Source organism: Dendropsophus ebraccatus, chromosome 9 (assembly GCF_027789765.1).
Source record: "Dendropsophus ebraccatus isolate aDenEbr1 chromosome 9, aDenEbr1.pat, whole genome shotgun sequence".
Classification (NCBI taxonomy): Eukaryota; Metazoa; Chordata; class Amphibia; order Anura; family Hylidae; genus Dendropsophus; species Dendropsophus ebraccatus.
The window spans coordinates 107,404,047-107,425,240 of record NC_091462.1 but is presented as its reverse complement, the minus strand read 5'-3'; the positions used below and the strand labels follow the sequence as shown (position 1 = coordinate 107,425,240).

The window sequence follows — 21,194 nt, the reverse complement described above, 5'->3', positions numbered from 1 at the left end:
TTGAGTATGATCTTGGGCCTGATTTACGGTTCTTGTCCGTGGTTTCATTTAGCAGTCAGGTTCAGAATCTGATTTAGGAGTCTGGTCTTGGGCCTAATATTCAAATATGATCTTGAGTCCAGTCTGCAGCCTGATCTAGCAGTCTGATCTTGCGCCTCATATCATTGTCATTCACCTCCTTTACCTTAGAATCTTGGGAGTTGTTTTCAGGTTACACCATTTGTCACCCAGCTTTCCCAAACTCCTGAATGGCAGGTAGGCAATGTATTATAGCACGCCAGGCTTTGTGACTATGGGCAGGGTGAAAGCTGATGGGAACAATGTTTTCTTATATCCCAAGGACAATTTTACCAAAAGCTGCAGATTACCAGGCTGAAACATCCTGATATCTTGGAATCTCCCACAAGTGCTGCCAGGGAGAAGAATCAGGATCATTCTATGTGTTTTCCATGAAAAACAGCAAACGAGACATGGAACAAATGCACAGACGTACTGAACCCCAATAAACTGAGCGACGATATGCTAAGCAATTACATACCAAGCACCGACATACTGAGCACCGATATACTGAGCAATGACATACCAAGAACCAATATACCGAGCACCGACATACCAAGAACAGATATATTGAGCGCTGATATGCCGAGCACCAATATACCCAGCACTGATATAATGCCTGCACTAAGTTCAGGGCCTTAGGTGTAGCTACCTATTCCGGTCTTATGTAGATGTAATATTGTAATTGGAGATTGGAATATGGACCATGTCCATAAAGGCTTTACATTGATTACCAATCCCAGCTCAACTATCACTATACGGCCCCTCTAGAGAGGACACTAGATCATAGCAGAAAAATGGACCTACAAATCACATTGAATTAAAAAATTCCCAAGCGTAACTGTGCTTTAAATGTCACTTTTCAGAAATCAGTGGAACAGGCGGGTTTAAGGCACTCTGTAATAGGTGTAATTAGGCCAAAAAAAGTTTCCTTCCGTACTCAAAGAGGAGTTTCCCCCCCCCCACACACACACACACACACACACACACTACAGAAGAAGCAGGAATTCTGTGTCCATTACACTCTATGGAGAGGGGGAGAGCTGAGGGGGATGAGCGAGCACGGAGAGGAGAAAAGGCAGCCCTGCACAGCACAACATTCTGCAATCTCATGTCACTAGGAACACTGACTACAACTGACCTTTCTGACTTCTGAATCCAGCATTTTATCTGACCAGACAGTCTGCACAGTGCACAGGTTGTTTGTCTCCTTTTCCTAATCACTCATCGCCCTCGACCCCACCCCGCTCCATAGGTTATAATGGACTCAACAAACCCATCTTTCTCTTTGCTCCTGTAATGTCAATACAATAAATTACCACGCTTCACAACATCAGACTTTCCAATTCACTAATTAACTAATTTTACTTAATGATTTTTTTCAATAGTAGAACAATTCCGCACAAGTATAATCACAAAACTTATATCACCCAAAGCGCTCCATAGGTGGACTTCTAATGTTGGTAGAGGAGTTCTGCTCCTCCCAGAGTTTATGATCCTCCATTTGCATCACCGAGGCCAAGTACAGCGTGCAATCAGTAAAGAATTGGAAAGCGTGGTGGTTTATTGCATTGACTGTGCTGTTGGAGACAAGAGCCTCCGTGTTACACCCGCTATCGGATCCCAGGTGCACTCGGCTAATTGTTTATTATTTTTGACTACATGTAGACGACTTTGCCCGATAATGAACAGATAAGAAGCCGGGGGGGCTGCAAAACAGCTACTGAAGTAAAGAAATACATATTACAGTTTCCTAAAATCTTTTACTACTGATTTCTGCACAAATAAATTAAATGACAGTTACACTATAAGGCTATGTTCACACTACGTATCTTTCCAGCCGTAGTGCGAACCGCGAATATACGCACGTAGTTTTGAGGTTGATGCGTTCGCTTGAAACTATACGATATACGCCCGCACAGTGCACACTACGTATGAGCTTACGGCCGGATCGTATACAGCGCCATGCAAAATGAACAAGACCATCGTTTGAGGACGGAAATGTTCCAACTCACGGCCGTGGATTTCCATGCGCTTCCGTACGGAATACTTATTTCAGCCAAATTGAACTTGATTTTTAGATCCAAAAGGTTCTGTGTGGTTTATTGGGCTGGGCGAAGATTTCCAAGTAAATGACCTGTTTCACATGGCTTCGAAACAAGCTAGGGAAGCATAACTGTACTACGGGCGCATGTTCACGGTTCGCCCGTATGTTCGCAATCCGCCCGCATGTCTATTTTTCCCACGGCCGTAATTTCAGCCGCACATGTACGGCTGCATACGAACTATGGCCGGACTCATACGTAGTGTGAACATAGCCTATGCTTTAAAGGAGAAGTCTGGACAGACCTCTTTTTTTGCCGGGAAGGGGGAGGATAAAAGAAATCACATACTCTCGCCTCCAGCGCTGGTGGCCATATACTGTACATACGATCTGGTTCCCAGCAGCTTTCTTGGTCTGAGTAGGGACCCCATACGTGATGTGTCAAGTCCACTCAGCGGCCATGGCGAGGTCCCGTCTCCGACGCTGACTGGCTGGGCGGACCAGACACGTCACAACCCGGGTCCCCACTGAGACCAGTAAGCGGTCAGGGACCGGATCGTCAGGGGAGGCAGCAGCATGTTATTTCTTTTATCCTCCCCAGCACTTGTAAAGTAGAAAAAAAAAATCTACCTGAACTTCTTTAACAGAAAAAAAGCCTCAATCAGCAGAAGTAACCTCCTATACAGGACTGTGTAGAATCCATCGGTGCCTTTCAGCCCCCTTCGCCTTTAACCCTTTGACGATTTAGAGCTTTACGGCCTTAAGCTCTGCCTCTGTCAGGGACTAATAGGTTTATAAAAATGGCTTCTTCAGGACTTTATCATGTTTGAGTTCTGTTCTGTCTAACCACTTAGATGTGATGGTTAGTTTCTTGTGCAGCAATCACAATTACCGCTCTCCGACCACATCGGTACTCACCACGTTCCAGAACAGCGGGTTGAATATTATACAGGCCGTAGCTATAAGGAAGTTGTATTCCGTCAGGTCCACGTACTGCGACAGGTCAGTCATGATGGACAGATCAATCTGTAAGGACACACGGTATATTTTTTTGTGTTTTCTGGTGTTGATGTAAAATATTCACTTGCAGTAAAATGGTTCGGGGACAAGTTTTAACTACCAGCTGTTCTTGTACTGTGAATAAGGAACACTGAGGTCTGAAGGAGGCGTAAAGTGACTCAGCAATGAGACGCCTCAAGAGCAGTCTCATGATTGTGATGGATATATCAGACGCCATATACTGCCTCTGTACTCAACAGTCTCCGAGCACCAGCTTTATTTTTGACGTTGGCTTCAGGCTCAGTCCCCGCTCACAGTATCTTAATAAAAATGTTATTACTGATCTTCTTACTGTGTGAGAACTCACACATATGATAGCTGACGTTCAGCTGGCAATTATGACCTCTGACCTCTATATGCACATTCAGCTCAACCGAGGGTGCATGTACTCTGAATGGTGAGAAAGGCACTTACAGAAACCTCACACAGAGAGTGAAGTACATTACAACACACCTCTCCCGGCTATATCTACAGATCGGCTGGAGCCTCAGTCCTGAGAACCCGACCAAACAAAACTTTTGACTAATGATGAGCGAACTTGCCGAACCCGAACGCTCGGCCTTTGACTCCCGGCAGCTGCAAAAGTTGGATGGAGCCCTAGGGCTGCCAGGAAATCATAGATACAACCTATGGCAATGTTCACACAACGTAAGTTCAGTGGGAATCCCATGGAGTGCTGCTTTCTGAGGGAATCCCAGCAAGAGTGAATACACATGGTATACACTCCGGCCGGGATCCCAAGCTGCGCCGTAAAAAACTGACATATCAGATTTCTGCTGCGGCTATACATTGAATAGCGGCCGCAGAAAACCCTGTCAGTGCACACTCTGGAGCGAGCGGCTCCGGCCACATGCTCCAGAGTGTGTAGCGGGGAGTTCTGATGCGGGCACGAAAGGATGCACCCGCATCAGAACTCTGCGGCACTAGAGCTAACGATTTGGATTTGGCTGTCTAGGCATGATGGGAAATGTAGTTTTGCAACAGCTGGAGGGCCGCAGTTTGGAGACTCGTGGGATAGACGGATGAGTAGCAGGATAGGCCTGATTCTTGGCTGATCGCATCTTTTGTACTGCGATAAAATATATTGCTATCGGCTGCACATATCCTTGTGTGAACAGAGGATGTGCGGCCTATAGCAGTACATTTAAATAGCCACAGAAACAACACAGTGATCTTTCGTGCAGCCCAGCTTCTCAATTCATTGTGCCTTTTAAAAGCATCTCGGTGATTGGCACCCCTTTGCCTGCCAACTCTGATGGGTCGGTAATGATGTATTTTAAACCCTTGACCCTTTTGTTCTCAAAGGTATAAGCTCCTGCAGTCGATAACTGCTCCGTGTAAAAGTGACATTGATCAGCCAAAGACCGGACAAACAACCGATTATTGGCTGATCGTCTGTTTGGAACATGCTTAGATTGTCTAGGCCAGTTCTTCTCAAACTGTGAGGCGCCCCCTAGTTGTTGGCGAGGTCCAGCTGGGGAGCCAGTTTTCACAAAAGTAACTATGATCTGCACAGTCCTTTTGCGGTTTGCAAAAATCTCCATGTTAGCGGCCATCCCGGCTGATAATCATTTTGTGTAATAGCTCATGACCGAAAGACAATCAGCCGATATCATTGTCTTTAAACATGTTGAAAAAAAAAAAACGACAATGATATTGATGGTCTGCTGGCCATCACTCTCAGTAATAGGATCGCCCGTAGAGCCTCTCCCGCAGCTCCCCTCATTCGCAGGGCCTTTACGCAACACAACTATTTCAGCGGCTCTTAGTTTATACTGTCTACCTGATAAAGACAATATTATGCCTCAATGTGTCCCAAAATTGTGCTAAAATTTTGAGTAAGATAACCTATAGGCGGTGGAATGTTAGGGTACTATTACACGGGCCAATGGGGGCCCAATAATAACAGTACACGAGCACCGATCCGCTAGATCGGCGCTCGTTTACTGGGTCTATTACACGGCCCGATAATCGTTTAACAAGGGCTGCATGGACATCATTACCGATGTCCTTGCTAAACTGGCATACATTACCTATCCCGGGTCCAGGGCTCCTCCTGTTCCTCTTCTCCCCGGGTCCTGTGCGCTGCAGCTTCAGAGCGGCCTGTCTTAGCTGACAGACCGCTCAGCCATTCACTGGCCAGAACCGCCGCGGCCTGTCAGGGCAAGAGGAACCCTGGACCATGGATAGGTAATGTATTTATTTTGCAAATACACATAGCGATGCGTGGTCAGTGGCCGACAATTATAGGTCAGAACCTATATCAACGATCAGCTGATGACGATCATCAGCTGATCTTTGTGTTTATTACACGGAACGATAATTGACTGGATAGGGCTGATTCGGCCAATTATCGTTCCGTGTAATAGTAAAAATATCCCAGAATCACGTCTAAAATTTAACTGTTAATTGATATACATTAAAATCCTGAATAAAAATATATTCTATACAACTAGTAGGAACTTCAACAACAGATATAGAGGTGTTAAATCTCCAATTTGCTGGTCCACAGAGGGTTAAATACCATGGATATAGGGATAGAGAACCAGACAAAAAAAAAAAAATATATATATCTCAGTTATGTCTCTATCCTTATATCCGGGGTATTTAACCCTCTGTGGACCAGCAAATTGGAGATTCAACACCTCTATATCTGTTGCTGAAGTGCCTGATAGTTGTATAGAATATATTTTTAATGTATATTAATTAAAAGTAAAATTTTAGACGTGATTCTGGGATATTTTCATTTTCTTTTCATGTATCTAGACTACTGCACACCCATACTGGGTAATGCAACTGTGATTTGGTCGTTCCGTGTAAAAGAACCCTTCGGCAACGGCGCCCAAGGCTCTCATATACACATACAGACGACATGGCGAATCCCACCGATTTAGCCAAGACCAACCGTATACGTATATGGTGGCCTCCAGACTCTCCCTGACAGATGATGACGAAGAAGAATCAAGCATGTTGGATTTCATGATCCTTTTGTTCTTGGGGAGATTGGCCGGCACCAGAGGAATATGGAAGTGGCCTACCCCATTCTGTCCATTCAGAACACATGCCGAGTTGAGCATTCAATTACATGGAAGGACATAGAGGTCATCCAAACGTGTGTCCAGCCTTCTTAGTACTTACCATAGTTGCCTTATTCATAAAGAACCCGCCATCAGGTTGTGTGTGGTATTACAACTGAACTGGAATACAACATACAAACTGGCGGTGTTTATGGAAGAATCCTCTAATCCTGGAGAACCCCTTTACCACGTCTATCAATGTGCATCACACAAGGTGAGACATCTTCACACTGCCCAGTCTAAGTATACAGTGTCTATTTCATAGGAAAAATATTAACCCAATCCAGCTTTTGAACAACCCCTTTAATTAAAGGGGCTCTCCATTCTGAAGATCTCCAATTCAGCTTCCTCTTCTTTCTATCCTAATCATGACAGGCTCCCCAAGAGTGAGCTGCTATCATTACTGCCTATATACCATGGTGGACTACCCCTTTAAATGTAACTATATAAGTCTAGAAGGGGAACATCTCTAATCCTAGCACTGCCACAATGCAATGGACACTATAAAGCATGCAATAGTTACCTCAGAATAATCCAAATTACTGAGCCCTCCACAGCACTCCACTACGTGTGCCAGCCTAGCCTGCCCCGAATCTAACTAATCGATAGTGGCTGCCGCCCGCCTCAGGGCATCGCTGGGGTCATAGGGTAAAGGTCTCCCACACAGGACAGAGGCGGCTGTCACCAGACACGTGCACCGCGGCGAGCTGTCACACACTTCCGTGGTATGCGACCGTTACTTGGACTCTGATTGGCTGGCGGGAATTCGTGTTTAAGAGGCGCTTTGTGATTGGTCGGTCCCGCCTACTAATTGGTGGTGGGCGGAAGCGCCGGGACGCTGTCGCAGTTAGGCTGGTTGCTATGACAACAGCCTCCATTACTCCACTAGTAATGACAGGGGAAACGTTATGATGCGTTTTTTAGCATGGCTGCTGCAGTGTGGTGGAGCGGAAAAAAAACACAATAAAATCCTGAGAAACCATGTCATGCCAGCTGTCTGACGGCGCCATTCAGATTAAAGAGGATGTACCTGATGGTACATCCTCTTTAATCCCATGGCACACATAGGGTAAATCAGTGAAAGACTGTTTACACGAAGCGATCTTTTTAGCGAACAATTAACAACGATTTGAGACCAAAATGAACGATTTCTCGCTCGTCGCTTGATGGTTCGCTGTGTTTACGCTAGATGATTATCGCTCAAATGCGATCGTATCGCGAAAATTCGAACGATAATCGTTAGAGAATTATATGCTATTATTTATTCTCTATTAGGCGCAATAGGTTGTTGTTGTTTTTTGTTTTTTTAATGCGCTGACATAACTTTTATTTATTTATTTATTTTTTTTGTGCGCTTAACCTGGAAGCACTGCAATACCAGGTCAATTCCTGGAGAGGACAGAGCAGGGTCCTGTTCTAAAAATCCATTTAATATATAGTCCCCCGATAGGGGACGTATCAGATATTCAACTGATAAGAACAGAAACTGCACTTGATCTTAGCCAAAAGGACGAGAAGCGATGCGCTGACATAACTTTTACCAGACGAAAGATCAGTTTCTATTCACTGAAAGCAAGCAAAAGTCCTGACAAGCAATGGAGACAAAGTTTATAGGGCTATGTTTACACTGTAAAACTCAGGAGAGTTGCTCAGTTATCCAACATATACATCATTGTATAGCCCAGTGTTACCAAACCTGTGACTACTACAACTCCCAGCATGTCCAGAGAGCCAAGGGCTTTCCAAGGATTGTAGTTTTGCAACAGCTGGTGAGCCACAGATTGGGGAACACTGGTATATACGTCGCCATTGGCTGCAATATATATACTGTACAGGCTAAGCTTGTTTGCAATGGCAAGCTATATAGGAAAATGCAGACATCTGCAGTAAAACAGTGGTGGGGGAACCTGCGGACGTTTGACATCCGTTCTCATAATCATAGGGGTTTAAGCAGTCAGACCCCCACCGATCACCTTTCCTGGGATAAACAATTTAAAGGGATTGTCCTACCATTAGATGTTCACCTTTATCCTGTGGAACCCACTGCAGTCTCAGAGACAGGGAACCTGAGTCCCCTTCAGAATGGCGCAGCAGGATACACATGTGGTCTCTGCTCCATTCATCCTCTATGGGTGTTGGAGATAGCTAAGCGCTGTATCTATGGCAGCTGTCATAGAGAATGAAAGTGTTGTGCAATAGTTCTTATCAGAGACTCAGGTCCCTATTCCTGAGGGGCCACAGAGGTCAGACTTCACATAATCAGTTATATTATAAATTCTAAAGGTGGGCAACCCCTTTAAGCCTCACAGACTTCGGCAGTGTCAGACCGGGGTATCTGGGGCCCACCAGAGGAAAGGATCCTGAGGGCCCACTAATGGAGAACCAGTGAGAAAAGAAAAGCCATGTCGTTCAGTGTTAGTGCAACTTCTAAAGCTGGGGGCCCACCGGAGGATTCCCCGGTCCTCTGGTGGGCCAGTCCGACACTGGACTTCGGTTATCTTCAGACCTCATTTATCTCTGTGTGTAGTTCACGGGGAATGGCTGTTGTTTGAACAGCATGTGAACATAGCTTAAAGTGTACCTGTCGTTTTAAAAAAAAAAATTTACATGTCATAGAGACAAGTCAAAAGTTTTGATCAGTCCGGGTCTGAGTACTCAGACATGTACAGATCGCCAGCACATCCTTAGTTGTAAACAAAGAGTTAAAAACAAAGAGTCAGGCTCCATAGGAGCCCATTATAAGTCCGACTTATTTTTTTAGTGCGCGTCTGAGGGTTTTTGTTTTTTTTTTGTTTTTTTAATGCGTCTTTTTTTTTCTGCAGCGCGTCTTCTCCTGATCGATACGGGCAAAAACAAAGGCAATAGACTGAACATAGTAACTAATAGACAACATCTGGCCCCTTAAAGTCTATGGACCTGCTGTGGGTTTGTCTCAGTATATGTCGGCACACCTTTCTCAACATATACCTGAAAGCAAAATGTGAATAGGGCCTTAGGCTCACTAATATATGCACAAAAGGTAGCACCAACTATCAGCTTCTAAGATGACCAGCAATGGACCTCCCCTTGAAATGGAGGCCATTTTGTACTAGATTTCATTGGCATCCTTATCCAATAGCTGAGTAATCTGCCATTGAAGGAATCTGGAGACAATACAAACAAGAATGTTTTGACTGCAGACAGACGTGCGGCCCGTACCATTTACAGTCATTATTGTTATGTACAATAACGTGTCATCTGGGTCACAGTCTCTTTCTTCTCTCCCTCCCTGGTGTCACGTTGACATTTTCGTTGGTCCCGTCCTCCCCGTCCCCGTGCGGAGGATGGGTGTTTACCCAGCTGCCCCCATTCTCAGTGTCTGTGATTCCACATGTACCTCGGGCTGACGTGTTGTTTTGATGAGTTTCGTTCCCGTGTATTTGTACAAGGTTATGTTTTGCAGACTTTTCACATTTGCAGACTCCGCGGCCTCTCGGTTACTTTACTAGAAAGCAGCTGATAGATAAGTCAATTTGTAGCTGATATAAACAGGCCGACTGGGGGGTGGGGGGTATGGAGGCCGTATACTCTTCTCTCTGGAGATTGCCAAGTGCACTTAAAGGGGTATTCCACTTTTGGTTTAAATTAAATGTACTCCTTTTCTATCTGGCCTTTTACATCTAGGGGTATGTAGTATGTAGTTCTTATATATTAAAGGGACTGTACCATCAGGCCTGGGCTGAAGCACTGGAGGCGGGCTGACCCACCCCCAATGGGAGGAAACCCCCGCCCCTCTATGATATGGATCCATTGATTCTAATGGAGCAGTGTCATAGAGGGGCAGAGGTTTCCTCCCACTGGGGGTGGGTAAGCCCGCCTCCAGTGCTTCAGCCCAGGCCTGATGGTACAGTCCCTTTAAAATTTGATTAATATATCTTTATCTTGCAGTTCTCTTTAAACGGAACCTGTCCTTACTTTAATGCACCTTGATCCAGGATTCAATGGGCACAATGCCCATCAGCTTCTCCCCAACTAGTCAGCTCTGACTGGTATATCTGGTGACTGGTGAGAGAGCTGAATAGGGGCAATATGGCTACCGTGTCATCAGGATATAGTCCGATCTGCATTGCAGGAATTTCTGTAGCCATTCAAAACATACAGTGGTGCCAACTAGGGATGGTCCGAACTCTCCGAGGTTCGGGTTCGTGTGAACTCGAACGCTCAGCATCAGATTCCCACTGTCTGCCCGCTCCGTGGAGTGGGTGGATACAGCGGGAGGACCGCCTGGAAAACTGGGATACAGCCTATGTATGGCTATGCCTGTATCCCAGTTTTCCAGGCGGTCCTCTTGCTGGATCCGCCCGCTGCACGGAGCGTGCAGCGGGAATCATTACCAAGAGTTCGGGTTCGTACGAACCCAAACCGAACTCGGTTCGGACCATCCCTAGTGCCAACTGCAACTCTATTACAGCTATATACAAGCTTCACATTGTATGGCGATATAATTTAAACGAGACCCATAGAATTACAAATCTCTGGCACTTTCTGACACCAGCTAAACAAGTTATATAAATATGGCGGAATTCATAGCTTCGCTTCTGGAGGAGAATATCTTTATAATATGGTGCAGGTACTACATGGCGGCATATGGTATGCTCATGGCTCTGAAATACAGGAACACATGAATTCCATATGCCACGTTCTTGATTCCTGGGTAATACTATAAGGGCTACAGAGATACACTTGCACCCCAGTCTGAGGGGCCTGAATAACTAGATATAAGTATTATAAGTGACACATAGCAGGTCAGGGGCATTACAGATTGTGAATTAGGACCCAGAAGCATCACACAATGTTTTTTTGTCTCTTCTTGATCGTAGGTGGAATTGCCCTTTAAGTCTCACCTACGGTGCAGCGTTGAGCAGCTGCTGGAGCCATTACCTTGATATGGCTCTTCATATAAATAATAGATGCAGGACACACTGTTTATGAACAGCTGATCTCAGCGCTGATCTGCAGGGTCTGGTTACTCCAGGTGAACCCGCCTGACCTCACATATCTGCCTCTTTCTTTATACCTGAGCGCTATGGACGATCTGGGCTGCTGAGGACATAGAGAGCAGCGAAGCATAACACAGATACTTCTCAATATGCTAAGTGAAATAAGAGCAACCGTCCCCTCCGAGTCTATCAGGAGATGGGTTTTAGCCACAGACGATGGATATACATATAGTTATGGACCAATTCCAAGCACTGTATATGTATACACATTGTGCATCTCATTTATGTAAGAGCGTGGACTTATAGTACTATGCATATGTGGGCCCTTTGGGCATAAAGTCATGGCGGACCCCTGTCTGGCCCACTCCTTCACCCAAAGGCCTAGCATGTGCCCCCCAAATCTAGTAGGTATCTGCCCGATGGTGACGCTGCTCCACTCATGTGCTATACCTCAATACCCCTATCCGGCATCCTCCAGACCTTTACCTGAATTCATGTTAAACATCAGATTAATATGATCATGGCCATTTCTGAATTTCCAGACCCTTAGGTGGCGGATTATCAGATTTCTTCTGTATATAGGGTCTTTTAGTCCTTGCATGCACTGTTTGGGTGAAAATGGTGCATTTCCGATAAACCTAGAGATAGAAAAAGCTCCATTATCAGCAGCACATGAGTTCAGTTCGACCTGCTTGATGCCTCCTTCAGTCACGGCTACCGAAAGACCAGCCTGCTTATGCATAATTGAATATGTATAGGTAGGTGTGACCAAAGGAGGTGGAGGGTGGGCCAAACAGTGCACTGGGGGGGGGGGGGGGGCGAGGACCGCCTCCAGTGCGCTTAAAGAGCTCATTTCCATATTCTTTTTTGATTAAGGTTCTTGAAAGTGGTGAGACCAGCAAAGAAAAGAAGAAAAGATGAAGTATGCGGCTGCAGAGAGAGTTTGTATGAACCTGCTGATAGTTTTCCTTTAATTCTTTCAGCGAAGAGCGTCCTGTAAACATGGTGCTCGTAGGGGTTACCATTATTGCAGCATCCTCTTCTTTCCCCTGCCATGGAGACCCCAGACTGTCAATAGGCTGTTCACTACTCCTTAAAGGGGAACTATCAGCAGGTTGGACAAATCTAACGTGCTGATAGCCCCCTATTGTGCAGGAGACACCGAGGATGAAGGTGTGTCTCTTACCTTCCTTCTCGGGGCCGTTCCACTGCAGTTAGACATTTGCTTCACAGTCTGCTTAAACCATTAGGAGCTCCAGAGCACCGTTAGGAGCACTGGCCCGTCCCCATAGCGAAGTTCCAGCCTGCCCCCTGGCCGGCCCACTCCATTGGTTATCATTAGAAAGGGGCAGGTCAGCCTGGGGCAGATTGTTGATATGGGGGCGGGCGGTGCTCCAAATGGTGCCCCAGTGCTCCTAATGGTCTTACCGGACTGTGGAGCAAACGTCTAACTGCAGCGGAACAGCCCGAGGAGAAAGGTAAGAGACAAAGCTTCATCGTTGGCATCTCCTGCACAATAGGGGCATATCAGCGGGTTAGATTTGTCTAACTTGCTGATGGTTCCCCTTTAAACCGGCCACATTTAGGCCTTATTCACACGTTCCGTAATTTACGGATCCGTATTTCCGTATCCGAGTTAGTGCACATTGAAGTCTATTGGGCTATTCACACGATCAGTAGCAGAAATGGATGAAAATCAATCCGGAAAAAAAAAAGGACATGTCCTAGTGCGGACCGGATGCGGACCCAGATTTTTTCACGGATGCTCTCATTGACATCAATTGTCTACGGATTGTTTGCGGATTGCAACATGTTTTGCATCCGTATTTCCGTAGAAAAATATGGATAACTCATGCTCCTATTTGCACAGCAGTATATAGAAGTGCTGGGATCTATTATATTGTGCCGAATTTAGCTGACAGGCCATTCATTCACTGCTCACAGTCTCTTAATTGATTCATTGATACTTTCCTAACCACATAGTAAACACCAATTTATTGTGCTAATTGGTAATGATGATTGGCAGCTGGGCTACAAAGGTACAAGTACCAATTACCTCAATAAATTGGGGTGTTTACAATGTAGTTAGGAAAGTATCAATGAATCAATTAAGAGCACTGAAGGCAGAACGGCACAGGAGGATCGCATAGGAGATCGCATCATTACCGCAGGAGGGGTCTGATGCCGTCGCAGAGGGGGTCTGATGCCGCCGCAGGAGGGGGTCTGAGGCCGCCGCAGGAGGGGGTCTGAGGCCGCCGCAGGAGGGGGTCTGAGGCCGCCGCAGGAGGGGGTCTGATGCCGCCGCAGGAGGGGGTCTGAGGCCGCCGCAGGAGGGGGTCTGAGGCCGCCGCAGGAGGGGGTCTGATGCCGCCGCAGGAGGGGGTCTGAGGCCGCCACAGGAGGGGGTCTGAGGCCGCCGCAGGAGGGGGTCTGATGCCGCCGCAGGAGGGGGTCTGATGCCGCCGCAGGAGGGGGTCTGAGGCCGCCGCAGGAGGGGGTCTGATGATGCCAATCCCGGCCGAGCACGGAAGCGTCCCCGGTTGCCATGGTGATCGCAGGAGGGGTCTGATGATGCCTGTAAAGACCGAGCACAGAAGTGTCCTCCTGCGATCAGCATGGCAACTGGGGACGCTTCCGTGCTCGGTGGTGATTGCAGGCATCATCAGACTTCCGTGCTTCCGGATGCAATACGGATGTCCATTCCGTAATTTTTAGCGGGTGGTTTCCGGACCCGAAAAAATTACGGAACGTGTGCATAAGGCCTTAGGCTAGGGGCCAAGGGCCCATCATCCTAAGATAGGTGTGGGTCCCACCTCAGATGTTTATGGAACAACCCATACCATACTCGCAGTCACTAATCCACTGGATAGATGATAACAAACTGTTTGGGGTTCTGATTGATAGGACGCCCACCAATCACAAGAACAGAGAAGTGCCCCCTGAATCAAAGGAAAGCATAATGTGTAGCGATCTCTCCATTCAATCACTACAAGCCTTACGGACATTGCCGAATTGGGAGCACCCTCTTTAATCCAAAATCTGAAAAAATTGTACCAATGGCGATACAGTATAGAATATGGGAACGTGAATCTTATCAGAATATCAGAACTTTTCTGGTAATAATACCAGCAGTGCCTCATACCCCGGTCACACAACGTGGACGACTGTCGGGGGTTACATAACAGCGCATGTGTTTAGACTGGTGTATTCTGTTACGTAAGATGGCGCTGTACTGTAAACGAGGAGCTCAGTTTGGAAAGCAATTAAAAAGCCATTGATGATATATTGTGCTAATGACTGTAATGACCGCAGACCAATCCTGCCGCCTCTCCGCCGGTCGCCTTCTGCTTTCACATCTCCACGTGTAATTAAAGATATAAAAGCCCTAATGAGTCCTGTAAATCATCGTCCAGAATGGCCGTAATTACCGCCGCAAGGTGGAGAAGTGTAATTTGAGGGTGATACGTGCGTATACAGCTGGGGGAGGGGCGGGGGGGATTTGTGTGTGATATTCTCAGTGGCCATATAAAAGAATTCGAGAATAAATAAAATTTTATAATATCTAATTAACCAAAAAAGCAGCCGGGCATCACTTATGTCAGAGGAGGAAACCTGATGGGCGTCATTGGCCGTAATTAATTTCCTTTCCAAAAGGAAAATATGAAAGGTTTATCAATGTGCAGTCGTAGAAACGGGTAAAGGCGGGCCGGAAACTGGCACAGGAGCCGCCATATCTATCCAGCTGCTTATACATTGTCATCATCTGTCAGGGATTGTCCTCAGAGATGAGGGATGTCAGACAGGGTACCATTATACATATTGCCAGTCAGTGTACCCCCATCAATAGTGCTTATTAGCAGTGCCAACCAGAGCTCCTTTATTAACAGTGCCAACCAGAGCTCCCCCATTACCAGTGCCAACCAGCGCTCCCCCATTACCAATTCTAACCATCACTCCCCATTACCAGTGCCAACCAGCACTCCCCCATTACCAATGCCAACCAGAGCTCCCACATTACCAATGCAAACCACAGCTCCCCCATTACCAATGCCAACCAGCACTCCCTCATTACCAATGCCAACCAAAGCTCTCCCAATATGAGTGCCAACCAGCACTCCCTCATTACCAATGCCAACCAGAGCTCCCTCATTACCAATGCCAACCAGTGCTCCCCCATTACCAATGCCAACCAGAGCTCCCCCATTACCAATTCTAACCATCACTCCCCATTACCAGTGCCAACCAGCACTCCCCCATTACCAATGCCAACCAGAGCTCCCACATTACCAATGCAAACCACAGCTCCCCCATTACCAATGCCAACCAGCACTCCCTCATTCCCAATGCCAACCAAAGCTCTCCCAATATGAGTGCCAACCAGCGCTCCCTCATTACCAATGCCAACCAGGGCTCCCCCATTACCAATGCCAACCAGCGCTCCCCCATTACCAATACCAAACAGAGCTCCCCCATTACCAATGCCAACCAGCGCTCCCCCATTACCAATGCCAACCATCATTCCCCATTACCAGTGCCAACCAGCACTCCCCCCATTATCAATTCCAACCAGAGCTCTCCATTAACAATGCCAACCAGAGTTCCCCCAGTAACAATAAGATCCAGAGCTCCTATGTTAATAATACCTACCAGAGCTCCCCAATTAACATGAAACCAAAGCTCCCCCATTACCAATGATAGCCAGAGCTCCACCATTAAAAGGGAACTATCAGCAGGTTAGACGAATCAAACCTGCTGATAGCCCCCTAATGCACTTGGGGAGCAGAGGAAGATGGTATGTCTCTTATCTTCCTCCTTGGCGCCGTTCCCGTGCGGTTAGTAGCTAAATTCATGGCCCGGAGTACTGTTAAGAGCACTGCCTGCCCCATAGCACCGATTCGGCCCACCTGCTCCATTGATTATCATTAGAAGAAGCAGGCTGCCTTGGCGTGATGGGGGCAGGGCAGTGCTCCTAATGGTACTCCAGGACGTGGGTTCAACTACCAACTGCACGGGAACAGGAGGAGGGTAAGAGACATACCATCCTCCTCAGCACCGCGTGCACATTAGGGGTCTATCAACAGGTTAGGTTCATCTACCTTGCTGATAGTTACCCTTTAACAATGCCAACCAAGGCTCCGCCATTACCAATGTCAGTTGCCTAGCAGGCCCTAGTCAGGCTCCCCCCTAGGCCGTTTATTAGGCCTTATTCACACATCTGCTATTTTTGTCTGTAATTGCAGATCCATACTTATGGACAGACGATGGTCCCATTGATTTTAATAGGGCCCGCTCACCAACAGAAGTCAATGGAAGTATCTGTAATTTGCGGACATCTACAAATCACGCAGTCCCCAGAGCAGGTGTAGAATTCTATACAAACCCTGCAACCGGCTTTAGTAAGAGGTGTCCAGCAGGCTAAAGGGAACAGGGCTTTATATAAGACCGGTGTATAAGCTGGACAGTCTTGATAAATGTCCCCCGTGTGTCTATTCTAGGAACGTTGATGCAGCTTTCCGCCAGACGCCCCTTCATCTCTGATTAGTGAATAGTGAAACAGATTGTGGGTAATGTAGAGGAAACAGAGGCTGTAATAGCTGGGAGTAATAGAAGGAAAATGGCTCCTCTCTGCAGAAATACTGAAAATCGCAGCAGAGTTGTGTTTGTTTTCTTCCATTTCAATAGCGACCTGACCAGGCATGAATGAACCGGGTGAACTCACACCTCCACACCGAGCAATGGGGGGAGCGTTATCTGTTATGTGGGGTATGAAAGTAAAGACTGTGGGGCACGTTTATCATCTGTGATCACTTTTTTTTTTTGGCTAACACAGCTTGGCTAAAAAACAATGTGGGAGTCTGACCAGAGCACTGCTGCGAAAAAAAACGTTAAAAAAATCGCACGTGATAAATCTGGCTCATAAAGTATCTAACATGAAACAGCTGCTGGAGAGGATGAGGCAGAGGGACACAGGGCACTGGGGGGACACTGAGCATCCCTCTGCCATCATCCTCTCCAGCAGCCACAGGCCGCACAGCTCTGGGAGTCGGGTCGTGACATCACCATTTTATCCAGGAAGTGACATCACCATGTTATCCAGGAAGTGACATCACCATGTTATCCAGGAAGTGACATCACCATGTTATCCAGGAAGTGACATCACAATGTTATCCAGGAAATGACATCACCATGTTAACCAGGAAGTGACATGACCATGTTATCCAGGAAGTGACATCACCATGTTATCCAGGAAGTGACATCACCATGTTATCCAGGAAGTGACTCCACCATTTTATCCAGGAAGTGACATCACCATGTTATCCAGGAAGTGACATCACCATGTTATCCAGGAAGTGACATCACCATGTTATCCAGGAAGTGACATCACCATGTTATCCAGGAAGTGACATCACCATGTTATCCAGGAAGTGACTCCACCATTTTATCCAGGAAGTGACATCACCATGTTATCCAGGAAGTGACATCACCATGTTATCCAGGAAGTGACATCACCATGTTATCCAGGAAATTACATCACCATGTTATCCAGGAAGTGACATCACCATGTTTTCCAGGAAGTGACATCACCATGTTTATCCAGGACGTGACATCACCATGATATCCAGGAAGTGACATCACCATGTTATCCAGGAAGTGACATCACCATGTTATCCAGGAAATTACATCACCATGTTATCCAGGAAGTGACATCACCATGTTATCCAGGAAGTGAAGCCTTGATGCAGTAGTAAAGCACTTAATAAGCATTTCCCGTAATAAGTGTATATTGGTGATTTGTATAACTTTTGGGGGGCAATACAATACTTTAATAAAAATTTTCTCCTTTAAGAATGTGGTAGTTCAGTTTGTTGAGAATCATATTTTGTGAAGCCGTTACAATATGGCGCTGACCTTGTAAACACAAAGAGATGTTTACATTCTTTAAAGCGAATGTACCAGTTGAAGTAGTGACTTTTTTTAACCACCTGTTCGGCAAATTCTATTTTTCAAAACGCCACCCGATTCCTGCGATCGGCACCAGTTTCTTCATGTGCAGCGGCACGCTCTATGCACTGGAAGTGAGCCCAGTGTCCCCAGTGTAATGATATCCCCTCGGTGACGTGTCTCCATTAGAATCAAGTCTGGCCGGGTCCTTTCCAGTGCACATGAAGAAACTGGCGAAATCAACTGCACAACTGGTACATTGGCTTTCACGCTTATGTAAGAAAATACTAGTGCTACCCTTTTTGTACGCCAGTGAAAAAATGACACCAGTCTTAGTAGAAAACCCGCCCCCAGGATACTGTATAATTTGAAGTTTGAGGGTCAGACATGGGTCATGGTACACAAAATAGAATTGCTCAGGAACACTAGGAACCAATAATGCTCAGGCAAGAAGGAACAGGAGGAGCAGCTTGAAATAGGTGCAGGAAAAAGAGGATAGGTGAAGGAAGAATAATGAAAAGCACACTGGCCCTTTAAACTTAAGAACGCAGGCACACGTGCCAAGGACAGTGGAGGGACTGTACCGGTGGTGAGTAGCACAGAGTACAGGGTGGGGAGGAGGGAGGATATCAGTCTGCTCCTGCTGCCTTGTGTCATATGGAGAGTGGAAGTGCAGACAGGACCAAACTACGACTGGTGAGTAAAGGAATGCACCAACTTAAAGGGGTAATTTGTAATTTAAGTCTGACACACTGCTCTCTGCTGCCACCTCTGTCCATGTCAGGAACTGTCAAGAGCAGCAGCAAATCCCCATAGAAAACCTTTCCTGCTCTGGACAGCTCCTGACACGGACAGAGGTGGAAGCAGAGAGCACTGTGTCAGACTGGAAAGAATACACCACTTCCTGTAGGACATACAGCAGCTGATAAGTACTGGAAGACTGAAGATTTTTAAATAGAAGTAAATTACAAATCTATATAACTTTCTGAAACCAGTTGATTTGAAAAGAAATAAAAAAATCACGGGAGTACTGAATGGATCTGTGGGTATGACAAGAAGAGATTCTGTAGCTCTGTGCAGACACTGAACAAGCAGCAATACAGGAAGCCAGCCAAATTATAAAAGCAGCTCTAGGTGAGAATGGACTAAAGCCTAGCGCCACCTATGTCTGGGTCGGGAACTGGTACTTCAAATCAATTCAATTCAAATGGGTTTTGCAGCCATAAACCTAATCTTCGCAATAAAGAATTTTTGATCTGAGCAGTACAGCCCTGCGCGCAGCAAATGTGTTAACAAATGGGATGACTCAATGCAAGTCATCTGAGGTATCTCTACAGCTTACATTCTAAGTTCACATTTGTATCTCTGCCAATGCTTAGAAAGGGCTGCAAGATATACAGCTTTAGGCTATGTTCACACTGCATATATGTCCGGCCGCGAAAATATTTTCGCGGCCGGACATATACGCGGTAAACTCCGGCCGGGGATTTACGCTACTTGTGGCCGGCTATGTACGGAGCACGAACTTACGCCCATAGTCTACTTACGCTTCCTGAGCGCCCTATGTAGCGATCTGACAGCGGTCTTTTACTTGGAAATCTTCGCCTAGCCCCGGACACCCCACAGAACCTTTTGGATCGGCACAAAAAGCTGCAAAAATGAAGAAATCACCACTACGTACGGGACCGCATGTTACGCTATTGGCGTAAGTTACGGCATTTTTGTCTTCAAACAATGGTCTGGTTTATTTTTTACGCCGCCGCGTACGATCCTCGCGTAAGTTCTTACGTAGTGTGAACTGTGCCGCCGTACATCGTATACTTTCCATTGTACACAAACTACGTAAGTATTAAGCCGCTTATTCACGGAACGTGCTACGTCCGGAGACGTACGTAGTGTGAACATAGCCTTATAGTCTTAAAGGGATGATTTATATTTTCTTATAATCTGATATTATTCAAAATACTTCCTTAAAGGGTTAGTGACATTAAAGGGGTCTTCTGGCCAAAATAGACTGATCAGCTATCCACAGGACTGCACCGTTTGAGGGTACAAACCCACACACCGTATACGCAGCAGATACGCAGCAGATTTGATGGTGCAGATTTGATGCTGTGTTCAGTTATTTAGATCTAATCTGCTGCGTATCTGCTGAATATTGCAGCAGAAAATACGCTGTGATACAGTGTGTTGGTTTGTACCCTAAGAGATATACACTTACTACTTTCCATGTGCCTGATTTGTTTTGATAACCTGTTGCCCCTGGTTACAGCCCACTAAGGTGGTCAGGCATGCTCACTTCAACTGCAATCTCCAAGAAGTACTGGCAGTTGGTCTCTACTGAGCTTGTAAGCAAGAGGGATTGTGGGAAAGTGTGTGCTCTGTTGCATGGCAACCGCAGGGTTAGAGTTCAGTGTATCCGCCACTGTGGGGCTCATATGAGAGGAGATCGCTGCTGCCCTATACACAGTCACTGTGACATTTCAAAAGTTTTATTCATGACAGGTCCTCTCAAAGTGAAATTCTAAAATTCTAAATCTGTTTCTCCTCAGTCACCACTTCCATATCTGCAAATTACAAATAAAGATTGACTGATTCACCCAAGGCCGATGTTTTTTTCTGCAGGAACCCCATAATATGTATGGAATGTAAATTGTCATCCAGAACATGTCCACAATGCCTTACACAGCTCCCCCAACCTCTGATATGTGCCACTATCCTCATAGGAGCCTTTGGACCCCCCAGCCTTCTCATCCCTGACTTGTCACACTATTCCCATAGAAGCATATGGGGACCCCCCGAGCCTCCTCATCCCTGACTTGTGTCACTGTTTCCACAGAAGCCTAGCGTCCCCTAGCCTCTTCATGCCTGACTTCTAGTGCTATTACCATAGAAGTCTATGGACCCCCCCCCCCCCCCCCAGCCTCCGCATCCCTGACTTGTCACACTGTTCCCATAGAGGCCTATGGGGACCCCCCGGCCTCTTCATCTCTGATTTTAGTCACTGCTTCCATAGAAGCCTATAGACCCCCCCCC

The 21,194-nt window shown here is 46.4% G+C and overlaps 1 protein-coding gene and 1 pseudogene across 1 annotated transcript in view; both read right to left on the bottom strand.

Annotated features, from left to right (window-relative positions):
• PEMT (phosphatidylethanolamine N-methyltransferase) overlaps positions 1–6,992 on the bottom strand; it is a 100,984-nt gene extending 93,992 nt beyond the window's left edge. Inside the window, exons 1-2 of the mRNA XM_069982150.1 lie at positions 6,761–6,992; positions 3,020–3,127 (exon numbers count right to left, since the gene is read on the bottom strand). Of these exons, the coding sequence (XP_069838251.1) occupies positions 3,020–3,112 (93 nt within the window). The 5' untranslated portion in view covers positions 3,113–3,127; positions 6,761–6,992. The remainder of the gene's footprint in view (positions 1–3,019; positions 3,128–6,760) is intronic.
• Positions 6,993–7,581: 589 nt separating this feature from the next.
• On the bottom strand, positions 7,582–7,759 carry LOC138802246 (U2 spliceosomal RNA; annotated as a pseudogene).
• Between the last annotated feature and the right edge of the window lie 13,435 nt (positions 7,760–21,194).